Source organism: Manacus vitellinus, unplaced genomic scaffold (assembly GCF_001715985.3).
Source record: "Manacus vitellinus isolate BGI_N305 unplaced genomic scaffold, ASM171598v3 scaffold_72_pilon, whole genome shotgun sequence".
NCBI classification, from domain to species: Eukaryota; Metazoa; Chordata; class Aves; order Passeriformes; family Pipridae; genus Manacus; species Manacus vitellinus.
In genome coordinates this window covers 867,711-888,186 of record NW_021940764.1, presented here as the reverse complement: position 1 = coordinate 888,186, position 20,476 = coordinate 867,711, and the positions used below count along the sequence as shown (strand labels likewise).

The window sequence follows — 20,476 nt, the reverse complement described above, 5'->3', positions numbered from 1 at the left end:
CAGCCCCAGGGCAAGTAAAACGTTTTCTGCTGCTGTAAATGGGAACCAAGGAGCTGGGAATCTGGCTGGATGTGGAGAAAGCATACACAGGTAAACATGGGTTTATCCCTGACCTACAGAGCTTTTCTTTAACTCTCCACAGTTACAGAGGATTATAACAAAAGCAGCTCAGGTCTGTGGGGCTCCTTTCACCCAGGGAGCAGGACTGAGGCTGCCTTGGCAGCATCACAGCACAGCCCAGGAGGACTCCTGGGGGCAGCTGACTTCAACTGGGCAAGATTTCCCTTGGAAAGGCTCCCCAAGGTGTCCTGCACAGGGCTGGAAGCTTTTCTACCTACTAACAGCCACACCATGTAACTGTCTGGTGGTGGGAGCCAACCATCAGGCTCAGTTGCCATTTCAAAGCACCATGCTGGGCTTGTTCCACCACCTCCATATCAAAAAACCCAGTCAAAAAGAAGAAGGAAATTTCATCTGTGTCTTGCACATCATTGTCTTTCCTAACTGATGGCCTTTGTGCCTCCCCTTCCCACCTTTCTGTGGGGATAAATCGGGGGCCATGAATATATTCATGCAGCACAGGCAAGAGACTCAGGGAAGAGGTTCTGTTCATGGAGCCTCCCCAGGGGCTGGCATGCAGTCATCTGCCAGAATAAACATGTTTAATTACCTGCATTAATATTCAGATCATGAAGTCCTGAGCATTTGTATTTATTCGTTTATATAAATGGAACAAGCTTTACAGAGCGTGGCTGCTGCCATGCACGTTCCCTCAAGGCCCTTTCTGAGAGGAGCATTTGCCATTTTGCATATATGCATTTCAATTGATTACAATGGGTTGATTGATTAAACGAAATAAGATGATTAATTTACAGTTGTAGAAATCATCTGGGGTCAGAGTAAACACATGGAAACGTCATGTGGTTCATTTGCAGCTCAGTTTCACCTTAGTTTAGTGGTTCTTTGCCATTTCTTACCTAGGGTGTTTGAGCACTTGATTGCAACATTGGTAAAACAGAGGAAAGAACTTTATCACTTTTTCACTTGTCACTGAAAAACAAAGCAGGGCTGTTGCCAGGAGCCCCAGTGTCTCCTCTGTGCTTCTGGCCTCAGATTCACACTGAGCTGGGCAGGTCTCTCTGGTGTTATATATTTGCCATGATTTAGAGCTGGGAGCAGTGCTGGATTCTTGCATTTGCCTCTTCCCATCCACCTGCACACACAGATTGCAGCCCCACCACCTGCTCCCAGGTTTCCTTCCTCCCTCAGCACCTCCCAGAGGTCAAGCCCTGATTTCCTCTGAGCATTTAACAGGTGAAACTGGTCCTGTGCTTAATAATGGGAGTTTCACTTCCCTGTCAGAAAGCAAAGACATTTTATATTCAAACAGATGTCAGGTGTGCTGCCTCTGAGCAGCTGTAACCCCCTTCCAACACAACAGGGCCTTAATTCAGTGGTCCAGTCTGGAAAGACTTAATGCCCAACTGCAGTTCTTGAGCTTGACAGAACTGAATTGAAACAGAAGAAATGAACTCTTCAGCTGCTTTTGATTTCTTTCTATTTGATCACCCATTCTCCTTCCTTTTCCCTTGGGTCCTCTGATTGCTAATCTTACAGGTCATGGAATTTTACTAAAATAATACACCAGAAAGATGTCATTAATTATTAATAAAGGCTTTATATATTTCTTTTCAATAATTTAACTTCATTATATTCAATGCTATTACACTAAATACCAGAACAATTAGTACAGATGGGATTGCTGACAGGTAATTGTCACTGTAACATTATCTTGATTTGGAAGGTGTCCATTAATAAATACATAAAGCCCAACTTGGAATCACTATAGGGTTTTATTATAGTTCTTGCCATCTCACATATATTGATTAGTTGTCTCCCATTAGCATTTTTAGTGGAAGGACCCTTGCAGAGCTGGTGACTTGGTGCCAGAGGCACACAGAGCCTTGCAGAGCAGCTGCTGCAGAGAGATCTGGGCTGGAAGAATATCAGCAAGTCACCACTCTTGGGAGCAGAACAATTTCTGCTGAGACCCAGACTGAAGTGGTTGCTGTCCCTGGCAGTGAGCTGCTCAGCCCACCCCATGGGTAGGCAATGCTTTTTTTGGTGGGACACCTGCACTGGCAGTGTGGCTCATCAGTTTTTCTGCAGGCACTAATTAGGGGCATCAAGTCCTCCTTACTCGTCTTTCATGTGTCAGTTCCACTACTTCATCTGCTTGTTTTTGTTTCTCTCTTTCCTGTGTTGACTCATCTGCTGAGGAGAGCCCGTGGGTGCTCTGCAGCAGCTCCTCCATCCTGCCCCTGTGAGCCCAAAGTTGGCACCACAGCAAGGCAGGCCCAGTGTGGAGCTGGGAGGGAGCAGGGAGTTCACCCCACACAAGCCAGAGCCAGCTCTCACCAGGTCCTGCACTCCCAGCTGACCAAGGGGTCTCTAGGCTGGATCTGAGACCAGCAGCTGACTTTGGCTATTTGAGTCATTCTTTCAGGGAGCCTCATTCCCTCTGTTGATGATTTTCAGGGATCCAGAGCTTCCAGTCTCCCAAGCAAACCCCATCCCCAGCTGACTGTGAAGTCTCCCACTTGCAGTCAGGTCAGTTCCTGCCCTCTTCACAGGGGTTGGACCCTCCCTTGGCACATGGAGGAGGGTGGGATGAGGCAATGAGGTAATGAGGAGTGCCTTCCCTGCCTCTGTGTGGCAGAGAGTGCTGAGGTTGGGCCCATGAGTGTTTTTCCTGGCTGCAGAAACTGTCACAATCCTGCACTGTGGGATCCAGTGGGAGCCCCCAAATGCCACCACTGGGTTGCCTGGTGCTTCTTAACAGAAACTCTGATGCTCAGGAGTGAGGGCTGTGGCTGCATCCCACACACCCATGGACCACTGCTTTTTTTTATCCCAAATTATCTGTCATTAACTTCAGCAGATTCTTTGGAACAGTTTTCATGATAAAAGGGGAAAATCCCAACACTTTCATTGACTACTTTTCTATCTACTCCCATATAAAAGACTCCCAAACTGCTCCCTGCAGATTCTGGCTTGGTTTGGAGGAGAAGGGACCCAACAATGGGTTTATTTCGTCTGTTCTGTGGCTGTGGCTCTCCTTTACTCCTTCAGACATTTTTCTTTTTCTTTGCCTTTTCTATTCTTCTTTTGATTTTGCTTCCTGTTTTGTCTTGTTTATTCCTCTGTAGAAAAGGATAGTGAAGGAAAGGGACTCCTTTGAAAACTCTGGTTAAATGAGCTACTGTGGGAATCCAAACACTCTTTTTTAGACAAGCAATCTAGTGGAGAAGCAAGTGCCAGAATATTAAGCTGCTTGCTGAATTGTGGCTACAGAGAACAGCCTTATAGCCCTCTGAGGAGGGGCAGAGAAGGGGATGGGGATACTCATTAGCCCAGAATTCAATCCCAGTCTGAAGCCACAAGTCCAAACCTTCAAAGGCTTCAAACAGTCAATGTCTGGGTTGTATACAAGTGTGGCAGATGCATGTTTTGGGTTCAGCCCAGCTGTGGCAGCATCTGCATTTTGGCTTTCATTATCTTCCCATGAGGTTCACGTTTCTGTGTCCAGCTCTGCTCTGGCCAGGTCTGAGTCTGGCTCTGGTCCTGCTCACTCTGGCAAAATGCACATTTTTTTTTGGCGGCTACACATTTTTGATTTTTCACCTTTTTTTGGCTGTTCTAGAAGCAGCTGGGCACAAATTACTTTCATTCCAGCATCATTATTTTCATACCGTGGGTTTCCAGCTAGTTAGAGCTGTGCTGAGGGGGGGGCAGGGGCTGGGTAGCAATGGCATTTCCCTGCAGTACAGAAAATAAACAGATTCACAAAATCAGAACAAGAAGCTTTCAGGATCCCCGTCGGTTTTGTGTAACCCCAAACACCAGCTGCTTTTCTGGCACTGCAGCTTCACCTAAAGTGCTGAGTGCTGAATGTGCATGGGAGATGTCACTTGGGCATGGAAAGCAGAAGGAAGACCCTGGAGAATGCAGCTGCCTCTTCAGAGAGGCAATTTGGAGTTTCATGTCCTGGTTCCCTTGCTGGGGGGCATCTTGTGGGAGTGGGCATTGAAAATTCCCCTCAGGATAGATCCTGGGAACTAAGGATTTGCTTATAGGGCAAGCTAACAAATTAATACCTGGGAGTTTAAACTAATCAGTGACTCAGGAACTGCTTTTGTAGATTAAATTCAAAAGTTTAAAAGATGATAGAACATGGTATAAGGGGATGTGCTTGCCAAATACTGCTGCTCCTTTGCAGAAAGAAGGGAGACACAGTAACTGTGTGGCACAAGGATGGTGACAACAACTGCACACAGGTTGTGAGGAGTGGGCAATGACACTCGTGTGCCACCAATTGCTACCATCCAAGCAGGGACCTGGTTTTGCTCAACGAAGTTTACAAAGGCTCTGGGAACCCTGCAGAGTGAAAAAAAAAAGCATTGTGATGCTGAGGGTTCTTCTTGGCACACTGCCTCGCTCAGTTCCTCTTCCCCTAGACTGCAGATGGGCATTTTCATGCTCTTGCAACCTGCACACAGCACAGCAGTGTCCAGTCACTGATGGAGTTTTTCTTGTTCTGGTAACTGAGCAGCTCCAATTCCCCAAAAAGCCTTCACCACGCAGCTGAAGTCTAAGACCTGGGTGCAAGAGCAGACACAAAATATTGAGTCAAAAGATGTTGCTGCAGTGAGGACAGGGGCAGCTCGTGTCAGCTCAGACTGCTGGATCAGGCACAGACAACCTGCAAATGCTCCACAGTGTTTAAGGATTAGGGATGGAGGGAGAGGTTATTTAAGGCAGGTGTTTCAGCTCCAAAATGAACACATGCAGCTAAGTCCTCTGTGTTTTTCACTGAGGGGAACTGCAAGCGTATTTCAAGACCTAGAGAGAGACATTAGAACAGAAAGAGAAGTCAGGTAGTAAGAGATTTTGAGAGGGTGCGTGGTTTGACTATTAAAAATGAACAGAGTCGAGCATTATGCATTTTCCAACGATGTTTATTTGTTTCCTGTAGCCCACAGACACAGTTGGATCTGGCAACAGAGCAGATTCTTCTTTTCCTTAAAGTGTCCACGTGACATTAAGCCCAGGCTAACACTGTTGTCAAAGGCATTTAGGGAGGGAGTGGCAGAAGCAACGGGAGGTGCTGGGAGGAGGCTGGAGAGCAAGGCATGAGGGCAGGAAGCACCTTCCATCCCACTGCCGCAGCAGAGACAGCGTGCAGATACACATAAAATCAGTTTGCTCATCTATACCAGACAAATACAGCACCATGCAACACAATCTGCAGCTGGAAGTGGGTGGAGAGCAGGATATGGGTAGTTATTGCAGTCTGCTCGCAGGGAGCAGCCTGGGGAGCAACCAGGTGGCAGCAGCTCACACACAAGCTCCCAAGAGGCATTTGCTTGCTGAAGGGAACCAGGATTTTCAGGATGCATCTACTGGGACAGACCTCTCCCTTGGAGCCAGATCCACTCTGCTGCATTTCAAATGGAGTTCAGGTATCTAAAATACCACGTAAAGAGACATCTGTCTGCTTTCTTCACAGGAGGTCAACTACCACGGTGTCTCATCAGGATAAGGTGCCTTCCCAGGGTGCTTTCCCTCCCAGCTCTGGCCCAGTCCTGCACCTTCCATGGCACCTGCTGTCCAGCCTCGCAGAGGGCAGCACCACCTCAAACATCTTTCTCTTCTAAAGAAAGATCAGAAGAACACCTCCTCCGGGTCGCAATCCCCCCTCCTCCCTCCAACCCAGGTCCCACACAGCCCTCACCCCACACCGTGTGTGCTGTACAGCTGCACAAAGGCACAGGGTTGTGGCTACAGGCTGTGGGTACAGGAAGGTGGCACACAGACAGCATCGCTCCCTTTCCCTTTGTTTCTCCCAGTCACAGACCTTCCAGCACCTCAATACTCCTCTGCCAAGTGCTTCCTTCATCCCAAGCAACCTGCACAGCAGCAGCCAACCCAGAAGTCTCCACAGTGCAGGGCAACTTGTGCACCCCCATTTGCAGCTGGGACCTTTCCTCAGCCCTAGAGACTGAGAAAAAGGCTTTGGAAAGGCAGGCTGGCTCCCGCAGCCAGCACCTCGCCTCAGCCAGTTCCTGTACAAAACGGACAACACACACACACGATTTACAGCCTGTTTTTCACATGATGGAGCAGCTCTTGGCTCGGTCTTTCCTGATCTCCGTGTCACTCAGTAAGTCTGTCCTGCCAGGCATCTGTGACACCCGCTTCAGTCCCCGTTTGGAGTTGCTGCGCTTCAAGTTCTTGTGCACCCTGTTGACCGAGGCCAGAGTGGTCACGTGGAACACGTCCCGCACGCTGTTCTCCGAGACCTTGGAGGAGCACTCTGCGTAGGCCACTGCCCCAATCTGCCGTGCCAGCGCACTGCCCTGCAGTCCAGAGAGAGCAGGAGGAAGAGGAAGCAAGGTTAAGACACGGGTGCTCTGCAAGGAGCATCCTCCCTCACGGCCGGCAACCCTGCCAGAGCACTGTGGCACCACCAGCACAGCTCTCACAGTGGTTCCTCAGCACCTGTAAACACAGTGCAAGCCTCTGTGAGAGCTCCAGAGGTGAGGGCGGCCTCCTGAGCAGACAGTGCTGCCAAGCACTGGGCCCTGGGTCACTGGCACTTTCTCATTCACACGATGCCACCCCTGCAGCTGAGACACCTGGGCAATCCCTCTCACCTGGACAGTCACCTGCTCTGTGCAGCACAGAGCCAGGCACAGCAGCCCAGGGCTCAGCCACCCCTGCACCACAGAGACCGGGTCTGTTGCCAGCCTGGAGACACCACTGGGTCCACTGGTGGCCAGCAGCAGCAGCCCCTCAGCCCTTCCAGCTCCAGCTTCCTCCCTCCCAGCAGTTTTTCCTCAACACAGAACCTGAGCAGGAGGGTCACTGGGGGAAGAGCTACACTGAAGTAGGAGATGCAGAAGCTCACACTCCCCTCTAGCCAGTCCAGCTTGTCAAATCAGGCATCTCCACCCTCTCTGAGGAATGACTTTTTGGCTACTAAGCAGGAGGCTGCTCAGCAGAGCATCGGGAATAAGTTAGGGTCTGCCAGTGTTGGGGACAAGAGTGCTGTCAGCATGAGCAGCTCTGAGGTCCTGAGCCACAATCAAACCTGCTGCAGACCAAGACCTGGGTACTGTGGGTCGTGGAGCCCCTGTCTCTCCTCCCTGATCCACGTGGAGTCCTGCCCAAACCCACCTGCTCGTGTGTCACAGGGATGAGGCGCTGCTTGGAAAGCTCCCGGAGCGTGTTGAGGTCTGTCCTCATGTCCAGCTTGCAGCCAACCAGCACAATCTTCGCGTTGGGGCAGAACTCCTGCGTCTCCCCTTGCCACTGCAGAGGAAACAAGAGGCTCTGCTGTGTATGATTTTCCAAACTGGGGGGGGTCACAACTGTTCAGACACCGATCAGCTCACCAGGGCACTTTAATGACTGCCACAGACAAGGATGGGAATGGTCAGAGGGCCTCTTTATGCTCACTTGTTGCAGATTATGCTTTGCAAACCTCTTTGATCCAAGCTGCATCCCCTGGGCAAGGCTATGGGAGGCCAGTCCTGGCTGTGGCAAAATAAGGACCACACAATCTGGTGCACAGATCTGGGACCCCAAGGGTCAACAAAGCCAGCAGGGAGCTCTTTGCACAGCACACACACTGTTTGTTTACTACTGGGAACCACATGTTAAAGACATTATGATATTCAGAGTGTAGGTATAGCCAGAACCGAAGAAATAAAGAATTGAAGCAAAGGAAGGAGAAGGCCAGGGCAAAAATCCATGTCCTTCACACAAATGGTTCATTTCAGAGCTCCCAGAATGAATGCCTGATGTCAGCTGTGTCTGCAGCAGTAAATAAATCCATCACCTGTGACCTCCCCCTGGGGAGAACCTATACAGCCCCATCAGCATGTCAACACCCTGGTTACTTATCTAGTAGTTCTGAAGTAGGAAGCAGATAACAGAGATTACCCCTGGCTAAAGATGTTACTTGGAATTAGCAGTTTCCTGCTGAGCTAACTGATGGTTAAGGATATACCCTGGGCAATCAGAAGAAGACAGAAAACCAAGTGTCCACAACCTGGTGGGGAAGTGCCAAGAACAACCCAGGTTTCATTCAACCAGTATCAGACCAAAGCAACTACAAAATATGGAAAATTTTTATTTTCTACCAAGAGATGGGCTCAGGTATCTTCAGGTATTTGCTTGACAGGGACATTTTTTCCCCAGGACTCAGGCACCTCCAGCCCCTGGGCAGCAAGGGCTGCACAGATCTCTGGTGCCTCAGCCACAGAGCACCAAGGGCCAACGAGGAGCAGATGCAGTTCTTTTGGAACTCAAATTCAAGCATCCTGATTTACATGAAGGGTTTGAGCTACAGGGTCTGTTCACACCTGGCAGAGGTCCTAGCTGTCTACAGTAACACAGGGCTCCTTGGTCTCTGGAGAGAGCTGGGATGCTTTTTCCACATGACTGACAGCTCTGGGAGCCCAAGATCTGCTGTGCTATCAAGACTTGCCAGAACAAAGGCACCACCCCATGAAAACCTTCTCTGTATGAAAGGAAGAGTTGCTTGTTTGCATTCCCTCAGATGGCTGTCCCTTCAACTGTACATGCTGTACAGCAGCCCAGGCATCAAAAGGGCAGCAATAATAAAGATTTCCTCTGCTGAATTAGTATTTTTGCCTGAGGCTTGAACAGCCTGATATCACAAGCTAAAACCCATTTCAACTTCATGGTATCTTAGGAATTTTCCTCACCTCCATAAGGCTGTGAGTCTGCACCAAAGGAAACACAGCACTTAAGAAATCCCCTGGGATTTAGGGTTTATTTTAAGTTACCATATCAAAAAGACATTCCCTAACAGCACTCAAAGTGCCTGTGAGGCTGCACAGAGAAGGCTATGCACCAAGCAGGGTGGACTCACAAGAAGAGTGTGCAGAGAGACATAAATAACTCCCAACCCCAGCTAATTATTGAGGGGTTTGCATCTCATTAAGGTGTAAGTGATTCGCTTGCATTATTATTCTGCTGACTCCCAAGCTGAGCAGTGAATTCCTTCAGTCCACATGAAACACCCTCCCTTCCACCCAGCCTGCTCAGTACCCAGGACCTGCTCTGGAAGCCAACACTGAGCCATTGACCGAGTTATCAGAAGGGTCTTTGTCCCCTCACCAAGACACTCCTGAGACAAAGACCCACTTCTCAGGCCTCCCAACCGCTGAGTAAGAGCCACTTGCTTCTGCACAACATTTGGCAAAATGTGGGGAGGCCAAGAGGGCACCCAGTACAATGTGACATGTTCAGGCTGTGGCCAGTCCAGCCCTGGCAGCCTGGGGCTCTCTGAGGAGAACAGCCACGGGAACCACTGTGGTGCTTTTCACGCCTCGGTGTCTCAAAGAGTGTCACAAACGAGACACCAGCCAAGGCTCACCCCTGGGACACAGGATGCAGCTGCCAGATGCTTTGCTGCACAGTGGAACCACAGCTCCCTAAACTTCATGGAAGGAAGCAGGGTACAGCCAGGACCAAGGGATGCAAGAGACCAGAAGGCCATTTCTCCTCTCTCCCCTGAGCAGCATTCTGAGTTGCTTGACTTCATTCCATCTCAGAGGAAAGCCTCATGAAGTGACCCACTGGAGACCAGCCAGTGGTGCTCCTCAGAGGATCCCCAGCCCTGTGGGGCTCTCTGGGACCTGCCAGCTGGAATGTCAGCTTTGCTGAAAGTCACTAACCTGCAGGTCCAAACCCCTCAGCTGCTCCTGCAGAGCGCAGATGGTCAGCTCTGCCGGGGCAGGTGGTGCTCAGGGCCCTGCGCTCCAGGCCAGTGGCATTGTGCCATCTCATGTTCATTCACGGGCTTGAAATTCAGTGCCACAGCTCATTATTTCTGTTGTCAAGCTATAGAGAACTGATTGCTGTCTTTCTTGCTGTGCAGATGCTGAACTGAAGGGAGAACCAAAAAACTGAGCACTCTGCTTGCTTGGAAACAGGCACCAGGGGCCACTTCTCAGCTGCTGCAGGCAATGCACAGTCACTGGTGGTGACAAGATCCAAAACACCTTCCAAGGTCTTCATGAAAAAAACAGAACAAATGCCCTACATTTCTCTCTGTCCCCACATTTGTATGTGTGAATACAGACAGACCTCACACACATGCTGCAAGCCACCATGAGCTTCACCATTCACTGGGCTCCTTTCAAATGGAAATATCTTGCATTCTGCACAGATCATGTAGAGATGGTGGCAGCAGCAGCAGCTGACCATCCTCCTCTGAGCACACAGACTCCAGCCAAGGCTTGGGCACAGGGCCAGAGCTTTGAGCCTTGATGGGGAGCAGGGACCCCGGGGTGGCTCCACGAGCTGCTGCAGAGGGCACAGGGGCACAGGGCACTCACTGGCCAGAGGGCACGGGGCACTCACCTTCTTCAGCACACTGTCCAGGGTCTCTGGGCGGCTAATGTCGAAGCAGATGAGCACAGCATCCGAGTCGGGGTAGGCCAGGGGACGGACGTTGTCATAGTACGCTGAGCCTGCGGAGAGGAGCGGGAGGAGTGGGGTGAGCAGGATGTTAACCCAACTTTTAGACCAGTGGCAGACATCATAAGGTTTAGAGGAGTTTGATTCGCAGAGGATTTGGTTCCTTTATTTAGGCACGGAAGTCAGAGGGTTTGTCCTTGTGTGCTTGTATTTAGCTCTTTACAGAGAGAAAAAGCAAGTTTTGCATCCCTCTCCCAGCCTAGTGAGCATCTGGCAAGGCTGTGTGGAGCTGCACTGCCGGGGGATGTTGCTCACACAGGAAGGAGCTCGGGACACACCTTACTCACCACTCACTCCTGGATTCCAACACTTATCATGCCAGTGCTGCACCACTAACAGTGGAAAGGTGCAGCTGAGAGAGGACAGGAAATGCTGCTGCTATTTTTTATCCTCTCTTGCTATCTTTATACAGGAGAGCCTGCTCACGTAGATTATGAGAATTTAAGACAGGTAAAAATGAATTGCCTTTCTCTCTGGATTTGTGCTGGAAAAAGCCAGACAGCTTCTTTTTGATATATAAAAGAAGTGACAGGATTTGGTGAAGAGTCCATAAATGGAAGGGGATGATTCTGCGTTCTGCTGGAATTCGGTGAGCAGGCAGAGAGCCCAGCCTGAATCCTGCACACCTTCTACTGCACACACATGCGCCTGCACACACCTTCAGTGCAAATTTCAGGCATTAAAGTCGTTGTGCCATAGGGGTGTTATTCGCAGTGCATTCTGTCGGTGAGTGCAGATGCCTCAGCAAACAGCCATGGAGCAATCAGCTCAATGCAGCCGATTGCCCTCTGCTCCTTAGAAACACTGTTTCGGTTTCATATTTGTCTTTGCAATGGCTTAAACTTCCCGGAGGGATGAGCAGCAGTTGTTTGTTTATGAAAAGGGTCAGCAGAGACACCAGAGTCCTTGCTGAATCTGCTTCCTCCCAAAGCAGGATCGCCCACCCGAGGCCGAGGGAGCAGGATGCGCTTCCTGCCGCAGCCCCTCAGGATGCCCAGACCCAGCATTTTCCCACACCGAGGGGAGGGTGGAGCGCCCAGCCCGGGTGTCGGGCGGCTCCCTGACGGAGTCCAGCACCTGATGAATTATGGATGATGGTGGCTTATGTTTCCGGGACAATGGGAATCTGCGTGGGAGGAGAATGGGCTGATTCTGCACAGGAGCTCTGCCCCTTGGTCCTGCACAGGGGGGACTACAACAGCCCCCTTGCACAGCGCTGCACAGCCGGTGCTCTGCAAACACCCAAATCCCTTCGCAGCCTGGGGAGCACAGCTATGACCACTCCTGCCTCTGCCCAGAGCCCACACGGGGCGGGCTGAGGGCTATGTGGAATCTTCCCAGACCCTGCCCAGTGCCAGAGACTGGCCACTCACTCTCCCCTTGCCACTGGCTCAGAGCACAGCACCAGCAGCAGCCACCAACAGCAGAGCTCGGGGGCTCTGAGCAGCACAGCCCCCACCATTCCCACACAGCCAGAGGCAGATGCCCTGGATTAAATCTGCAATAGGATTCCCAGCAAAATTGGCTACAGGTATCTCTAGCTCTTATGGCCAGCCCACAGGAGCAAAAGCACCTGCCCCCCCTGCTCCGGTCCTGGAGAGATGTGTCTCTGTCCCTGCCAAGTCATCGGGAAGGAAGCAGTTGCGATCAGCACAGCAGAAACGGACCCTGATCTCTGCAGAGCCCAGCCCTCTTCCTAGAGGGAAAGTCACGCTCCCCGATGGAAAGCAGCCAGTCCCTGCGGCACCTCGGACAGCTCTGGGGACGGGGATGCCGCACGGGGTGGCACGGAGGGCTTTCTGACCTGGCCGCAGGCTCAGGCTGCTGCAGGTCACAGCTGGCAGAGCCGGTGCCATGCGCTGCTCCCTCTGGTGCCCCGAGATGACCCGGTCCCGCCGGGCACGAGCAGCTCTGACAGGCAGCACCAAGCGCAGGAGTGCTGAGCTCCCCTTTGAATGCGGATTTCAGTCATGTGCTTGGTGTGGGCTGAGGGGATGAGATGGGAAAGCCAGCGCTGATCCACATGCTTGAATGAGTCAGGTCCTTTATCTGAGCCGTGCCCTCTCCCCCATGCACACAGGGGTGTCTGCCTCCAGACAGGGGCCCTGGCACTGGAGGAAAGCGTTCCCACACACATCCTCTCCCTTCGGCTTCTCTGTTTTACATAAACACTTCAGATAAATCTACCCCCTCCCAGCCAAGGAATGCTCCTTTTGTAGAGGTGGTTTTGGCTCGTTCAGCACAGACATTGCCACAGCAAACTGTATCATAGCAACCTGCTGCTCCTCAGCAGCAAGCCAGCCCCTTGGCAGACAGCCAGCATCGCTGGTGCAGCCCCCCATTATCCCACAAGACCACCTCTGTCCCATCCTCGTGCCCAGAATCACACTCGTACCACTTGTGATCACAAAAGGAAAGATCCCCATGCTGGTGGGAGAAGCCGAGGGAAGGGAAGCATGAGGCAAACAACCTTATCTTCTTAATGAGATCAAAATTTGCTTCACATTCATTAACTTTTTGCTCCAACTCCAAAGAGCAGGAGTCGCCCCTGGCACCTCCACTCAGCTCAGAGCAGCACTCCCAGCTGTGGCACCAGCAGCTTCTGCCCACCCCAGGACACTGATGGGGGGGGACCCATGGTCAGTGCTGCCCTGTGGGGCAGGAGAGTTGCATTGCTCCCAGACAAGGCAATCCCCAGCTTGCTCTGGAGGTGACTCTACTGAATCAGGGAATTCTTTTTGGGTGATTATTAGTCTTCTAGTTTTTGCATCTATTGCTTTTTCATTGCATGCAATAATTAAAAAAAATAATAAACAAACAAAAAAACCAACAACAAAACATAAAAGCCTCAGTGCCTTCAACTCTAGCTCTTCTGAGCACCTTTCATATACTCCAGCAGGACACTCCAGAGACTCACAGTCTGGCACTTCCGAACACACACACACACACACACGCCCAACTCTGGTGAGTCTGCAGATTCAGCTTTCCTCTACTGCATGAGTCATTCTCCCACTTGGCACCCAGGTCTGCAACAAACAGGACCTATGTGCATCTGCTCATGATTAAAGAAGGAAAACTGGAGCAAGCCAAAAAAACAGCTTAAAAATAAAGTCCACGCAGTTGTCTGAAATTCAGAGGTGTCTACAGCCATGAGCAGCTCCTCTTTCTCCTTGGCTGGCAGCCCCTGGAATGCCTGGCACTGCAGCTCAGAGATGCCACTCTTGGGCAGGGGACTGAATGCTGTTTCATCTATACCAATATTGTGCTGATCTTCACTTGTTCCTTATTAGCTGTTCTAGAGATAATGAGCCCCCTCCCATGGGCACCCTCCATCCAACAACAGGACATTACAAACCAGGAGAGCCAGTGTGCATCCAGAGCCACGATCTGCTCTGCAAGGGGCTCCTGCAGCCCTGGCCAGCTCTGGCTTGAAACAGAGACGAGCACTGCCCAGACCTAAATTTCTCAGCAGCACATTTGTCTTGGAGGGCTCACTGTAAACCCTCCCCATAGAGCCAGCAGTGCTGCAGCACTTGCTGCTTTCTGCAGGGACAGAGGATGTCTGCTCTGCCAGACAGATCCCACCGACAGTCCAGCCAAGCTCTGGGCAGGAGGACAAAGCTGCCAAAGCAGGGCCAAGCCATAAACCCCACAACTTCTACAAGCTTCTTTCCTGGCTGGACTTTGACGTTTCTCTTGCTCATGCAAAGCTCTGTGAAGTACAGGAAAGCAGGAAACTGCTCCATGACATGAAACAAGCAATTGTCTAAAAAGTGCAAGACTGATCAACAGCTTGGCCAATTAACCTCTGCTCCTAATTCTTACAATGCACATACAAAAACTAGTGAATTACTGAAGAGCCCAGGTGACATACCTTCAGGATGGACATAATCAGGATGAAGGGAATTATATTTACATGGGCTGAGGTGGCATTTCTGGGCCTCTCTCCAGATCTTATTACTGGAAACCTGCCCCTCAGGAGGAGGCTGTTCTGCTGGATTTACCAGTGGAAGAATCTCCAGCTCAGACAGGCACAGGGGTGCTTCTGCCTCATCCCAATCCTGTGTCCTGTCTCACACATGCAGCTACCAGAGGTCCAGAGGAGCTTGCTCAGATGCAAACCTCCCTCCAGCAACTGTGAGGAAGCTCTGAAAGCTCCCTGTAGAAGTCCCTGCTGGCTCCAGAGGGAGCATCACAGAGTGTCTGGAGTGGGAGAGCTGGGTCTGCAGATGCAGCCAAGGAGCTCACCAGACTTTTCAAAATCATGCCTGCAGCAGCTGACAAGGGAGACAAATGGGAGTCAGAAGTCCCTTCCTGGCACTCTCACCATGTCACAAGGGCAGCTGGCATTGCCACAACCTGCCTGTCATCCTTTCTATGGGGTACAACAAGGACTAGGAGTGGCAAGAGCTTCCTGCAGCACAGCCAGCACACATTCTGCCTTTGGGGAGCACCATCCCTCAGCCTGAGGGCGGAACAGTGCAATTATCTTGATGCAATGCTGCAAATTCAGGTTTGCTGTGCACAGGCATTAGATCCCTCCCCGACTGCTTGGCTGCCAGATAAGGTTTCTCCCCACTGGGAAGGCTGGGCCTGTACACTTGTGAAGTTTAATGGGTTGGAGGTTTCAGAATCTGGAGCAAAGGGGACAGGGGGAGCTGTCCTTGCCACAAGAGAGAACAGATCACCTCCAGGCTGTGGGAAAGGGGTCTGCACCAGAGCTGGGAACAAACTCACCCTGCAGAATGCCCCTCCTTGTCTACAAGGTCACAGCAGCCAGCAGGGTCATCTGGTTGTCACTAATGGCACTGTTCCCCAGCACCTCATAACTCCCAGGACACTCCATGGTCCTGCAGAGGCTGAGCCTCTCAGATCCGTAGGGGACAAAGGATAGATGCTGCCACAGGGCATGCTGCCTTTGCTGCAGAAGTAACCTCCATCCCTGAGTCCCACAGCATTGCAGCAGCCCTACACGATGCACAGCTCAGCAAGATGATCCTCCTGGGCACTATCCTGCCCTGCCGTGGCTTCTCAGGTCCATCCTCCACCCACTCCAGATAAGCATTTCTGCTGCAACCCTTTAAAACTTCTGTCTGACTGGTTATTGACCTGCCTGAGAATGTGACCCAGCTGCATGTATTTTTAGGCTTAACTATGTATTAGTGCTGAGGCACAACACAAGTATGCTGGTTTCAGGCTCCCAGTCTCAACAGGAAGGATGGGAGGAGCTACTTTGGTATGGAAAGGGCAGCTCCACATTTTCTCTCTGCCTCAGACTGCAAGTGGCATTGAACTCTTTCTGAGACAGAACTTGCCCTTACTCTTTAGAAGAAGCAGCCATGGCAATCCTGGAGCTGCACCCTGGGAATCCAGGCACAGACAGCCACAGCATCCATGGAGATGCCATTGCTAAACTCAGTCCCTTTCAGCTCCCTAATCTCATCAACATTCCTCAGTAGTTCCCCTAAAGAAAGATCTGTTATCGCAGCCTGTGGGTTCCCACACAGGCCATTCCAAGGCAGACTGTTTGCCGAGGAAAGGCAAAGAGGGAGGCGGAGGGGGATTTGCAATTCACAGCGTTATTCTTGTCTTGAAAGCGCATCTGCTGAAGAGACAGCGGCTGCTGTGGAAGGCTGGCAGCCACACAGCTCCTCTGCTGCGAGCTGCAGCACAGAGCAGGGCCCAGGGCACTGCTGGACCTGTGGGTGCCCATCTTTGAAACGCCGCAGGTTGTGGCAGACACTGCAGCTCTCGGCCACGCTGCATCCTGATGGCCCACAAAGGACAGAGAAGTCCTCTCCAGCAGCTTTCCATGGCAACAGTGACCTTGTGCAAGGCACAATGCCAGGCTGGGCCTCCCACTGAGCGCTGGAAAAGATGCTCCTACCAGAAGCAGGCAGCTCTACTCCGCAGCAGCATCTGCAGCAGCAAAAGATGAACCAAGCAGCTCAATGACCTCAGGTCCCTCACTGCTCTGCCTGCCTGCACTTTGAGGCCACAGACACAGCAGGCAGGCAGAGCCTCCCAGCATAGGGGGGTGAACTAAAAACAAAGAACTGAGTCCAGGCTGCAAGGCACACAGTAGCTTCCTCTCCAGTATTATTGGAAACAGAACAAAAAGTCCACCTGGGCTCAGGCCAAAGCCTCAGACCTGCCAGCACCAGTGCCATGGTACTGTGGCTTTGGAGAGGCATTGGGCAGCAGCATTGCCTGAGCCCATGACTCCCCTTGCTCACAGTCAGTGCTTGGGAAGGAGCTCTGCAGAACAAGCAGGGCATTGAGTCAGTCCAGTGTAGGCAGAAGGTTCACTGGCAATGCCAGAGTCATGGTAGGAATGCTCCAAGTGCTGGTCCCTGGGAAGCAGGTCAGCTGTTGCCAAAGGCTCTCACTGCCAGAGACCTGCTGAGCACTGCAGTGGCTCCACTCTGGGCATGAGATTTCCCAGAGCTGGGCAGACGCATGGACCCTCCCTGATCCCACAGGGAACATTGCTGAGGAAAACCTCCCTGCCCAGTGCATGCCCAGGGGTAACAGCACTCCCTCTCACACCCAACACGCCAAAACGAAACTCGCCCACTCCTTGCAGAGCATGGCTAATGATCACAAACCATCTGCCCTTCTCCACCTGCCACAAGGAACAAAGCTCTTCCTGATGGGTCCAGGGCACCAGCACTGCAGGTCTGGGAGGCACCCAGCCCTTTGGGAACAGCACTCCCAAGCCATCAGGCATCCAGTTGAACAGGAGTTTCCCCCACCACAAGATACCGTCGCCGCGCAGAAGAGTTGTTTCTGTGGCAAGCACGTTCAGCCAACAGGTAGCAAAAAGAATTTGCCAGAACAGGAGCATGAAGAGCAGCAAAGCACCATGTCCTCCATAAGGCTCACGAGTAGAGGGTGCCAGGGCACGGCCACTCCCTGGAGACGTGTCTACCCCATACAACTGGCAGGCTCTGCACCCCTTCCCTCACACACAGGGATGTCAAACTGCTTTTTAACGGAGGCTTTAGCAAACAGTACAGGCTTCCCAGGGGACAGGAGGGATGGGACACCCCTGCCATTCTGTGAAATGGCACCTGAAGCAGTTTTACTCCCACAGTCTATCCCGAGCTGGGACACAAATGGAAAGAAACATAAAACGCAACCAGCACCCTACAGATGTTGGATGAGGGGATTTTCTCCCTAGTCTGTTCCTAGATCTAAGGCACTTGAGACAGTGCAGAGTCCCAGCATTTGCCCTCTTTGAGCAGCACAGGTTTCATCCTCATGAAGGAGTCTCAGTGCTGGAAACTCTCCAGAGTCACCCTTCAGCCTCAGAAAAACTAATCAAGGAACATTTAAAAGACATTTAAAGGAAATCACATGTCTCAATACAATTTGAGAGCCATTCAGTTCTCCATCACCTCTGTCTACCCCACGGCAATATTCCTGTAAGGAGAGTTCCTGCCTGCCAGCAGCCAACGTCACAGCCTCTGTTTGCCATTTAACAGGAGGGGCTGGTTCAGCCCAAAAGGCTGCATTTTCCAAGGCACTGCCATCAGCCAGGATGACAGGCCCCAGGGAGCAGACAACATCCTGGGCTGTACAGAGATTACCAGTGGGATGGCTGAGTGGCCAGGTAGACTGCAGCCACTCTCAGTCACCACAAAGGGACTCTTCCAGGCAGAATGCTCTTGCACCACCTCCCACTGCTGAGTGACACTCTGCTCACTCTGTGCAGCTTCCAGAGTCTCCAACCACTTCCTCAACAAAGTACAGGGAGGGGGGAATTCATAAAAGAGTAAAAATGAACAGCCTGCTCCTCTGTCCAGGTCTCTGCTGATTTCTGGGGGAGTTTCAGTTCCAATTACTTATCTAAGAGATGGCAAGTTTTTAAAATAGAAAGGGCATGAGGAGGGGAGCAGTTTCTCAACACCTCCCTTCCCAATCTTGCTGGGATGGAATTTATCATGAACAATAAGCCCCTGCATGCAAAGTGACTTAAAAGAGAGAAGAAGTAGCATAGAGACAAGGGAAAGTACCCTCTGATGCCTGTCACTCTCCATAGGGAGGGCAATGAGCTGCTGCCAGCCCCTTCAGCTCAGCTGGTTCAACTCACTATTGTGCAAAACATCTTTTACCAAAGCTCCCATTTACAAGGGGCTCCAAAGAGCAGTTTGCATTCTACAGCTAAAAGTATCAGTTTGATTACTGAGAAAAATTGCTGTGTAGTGCTTTGCAGGACTGTTTATTAACAACCAGTCCCTTTGTATTCCAAATAAAAGCTGAAACAGAAGGAAATTTATCTGGAAAACTACCTGACGAACTCTATCTACACCAAAGCTGCTAAAAAGGTCTGACATTTTTCATAGCAGGAGAGAGAAAGAATCAAAGTCCCTTTCCTTTTGGCTGTAGAGATAAATATTAGACAAACATATCTTTTGTTGCAAAGAGGAAAAATGAATGCATGACAGCATCAGATGCATGGATCAGACACACATACACAGCTTTAAAGACTTTTTATCACATCTTATTCTTTTAACATTTGTAAGACCAATGCAAATAATTCTGGAGAATTCCTAAAAGGCAGACAATGCCTCAGACATGCTTCCATACCCTCCAAAGGTGAAGTTTTTTATATCAAACAGAGATTCTCAGAGCAAAGCCATTCAGAGCCTAACAAAGATAGCCCACTCTATTCCCTCCCAGAGCTGCAGAAGCCCACGATTTGGAAACCCCTAGCCATGGGGGTGACCAGGCTGTGAGTGTACACAAAGGTGTGCTGGGGTGACACGTGAGGTCGGCCACCCCTCACTCCTGGTGTGGCCTGATCCAGACTCACCCGTTGGAGCAGCTCCAAGGAACCCTCTGCATTGAAGGCCCCCTGGATGGCTTCAGTGTGGCCGTGTCTGAAGGATTTCACACAGACACGTCAGCCCAGCACCATCCACCATGAAACAGCTTCCACGTTGTAGCCACCATTCTGTGCCCCAAGCACAGCTCCCGGTCAAAAGCCAAGAGCCAACGCTGATGAAGCCAACATATCATCCAAAGCTCCAGCCCCAGGAGCTGCCCCAGGAGCCAGAGTCCTTAGGGCTCACATCACAGCACACACAGCGTGCCAGCATAGCTAAAGACCCCTTCTTGTCTCAGGGAAAAAGCAAGGTCTTCTGGATCACAAAGCTCCAGAAAAGACTCAACAAATATATTTTACATGTTTGAACTAGACTTAGTAAAGCCACTACTCTAGGTAGAGCTATGCTGATCCTATAAGCTGTCATTTGGTGAATGCAAAATTACAGCAAGGAATCTGAATAAACAACAGCAAAGAAAGTCCTTGGTCATGTTTTAATTTACTACTGCTCTTGGACACCAAGAGGACTTCATTTGTCATGAGGACTCCAGAAATTACATAAATATGGGGAAAGAGCATCAGGGAGCCCATGATGTACATTCACCAGTAGAACACAGCATTCAGCTGCACTGCCTGTACAAAGGAGTCCAAAGGTAAATTATAAAGTGCATGTGAACTTTGCAGGATGCCAATACTTTCATTAGCTCTGCATCAAGCACTTCACTTGCAACTCGTGCCTCCACAGAAAGACAGACAGCACAAAGTTTGGGACAGGTCTTGGTGGGCCACGACAGCTGCACCCGCAGCTTCACAAAGATCCAAAGCCGAGGACACAAAGAGGCAAAACCAAACTAAGCCAAAAAGACGCCAGAGAACCCCAGGGGCTCTGTGGCAGGGAGCAACGACTGGCCAGGGCACCGCTCCCCAGGTCGAGGGTTCCCTCCTCCAGCAGCACCTTCCCTCCTCCCCGTTCCCCTCCGGCCTCCCTCGCTCCCGGGGCCGGCTCTCTCGTTACTCCTTGTTTCCCTACAGGCAGGTGCAGCACCGCAGAGCCGCGCCGGCTGCGGGACA

The 20,476-nt window shown here is 51.2% G+C and overlaps 1 protein-coding gene across 1 annotated transcript in view; it reads right to left on the bottom strand.

Moving 5' to 3' along the window:
* Positions 1–5,755: 5,755 nt before the first annotated feature.
* Positions 5,756–20,476, bottom strand: part of RND2 (Rho family GTPase 2) — a 21,053-nt gene continuing 6,332 nt past the window's right edge. The window contains exons 2-4 of the mRNA XM_029964464.1: positions 10,459–10,568; positions 7,240–7,374; positions 5,756–6,419 (exon numbers count right to left, since the gene is read on the bottom strand). Of these exons, the coding sequence (XP_029820324.1) occupies positions 6,171–6,419; positions 7,240–7,374; positions 10,459–10,568 (494 nt within the window). The 3' untranslated portion in view covers positions 5,756–6,170. The remainder of the gene's footprint in view (positions 6,420–7,239; positions 7,375–10,458; positions 10,569–20,476) is intronic.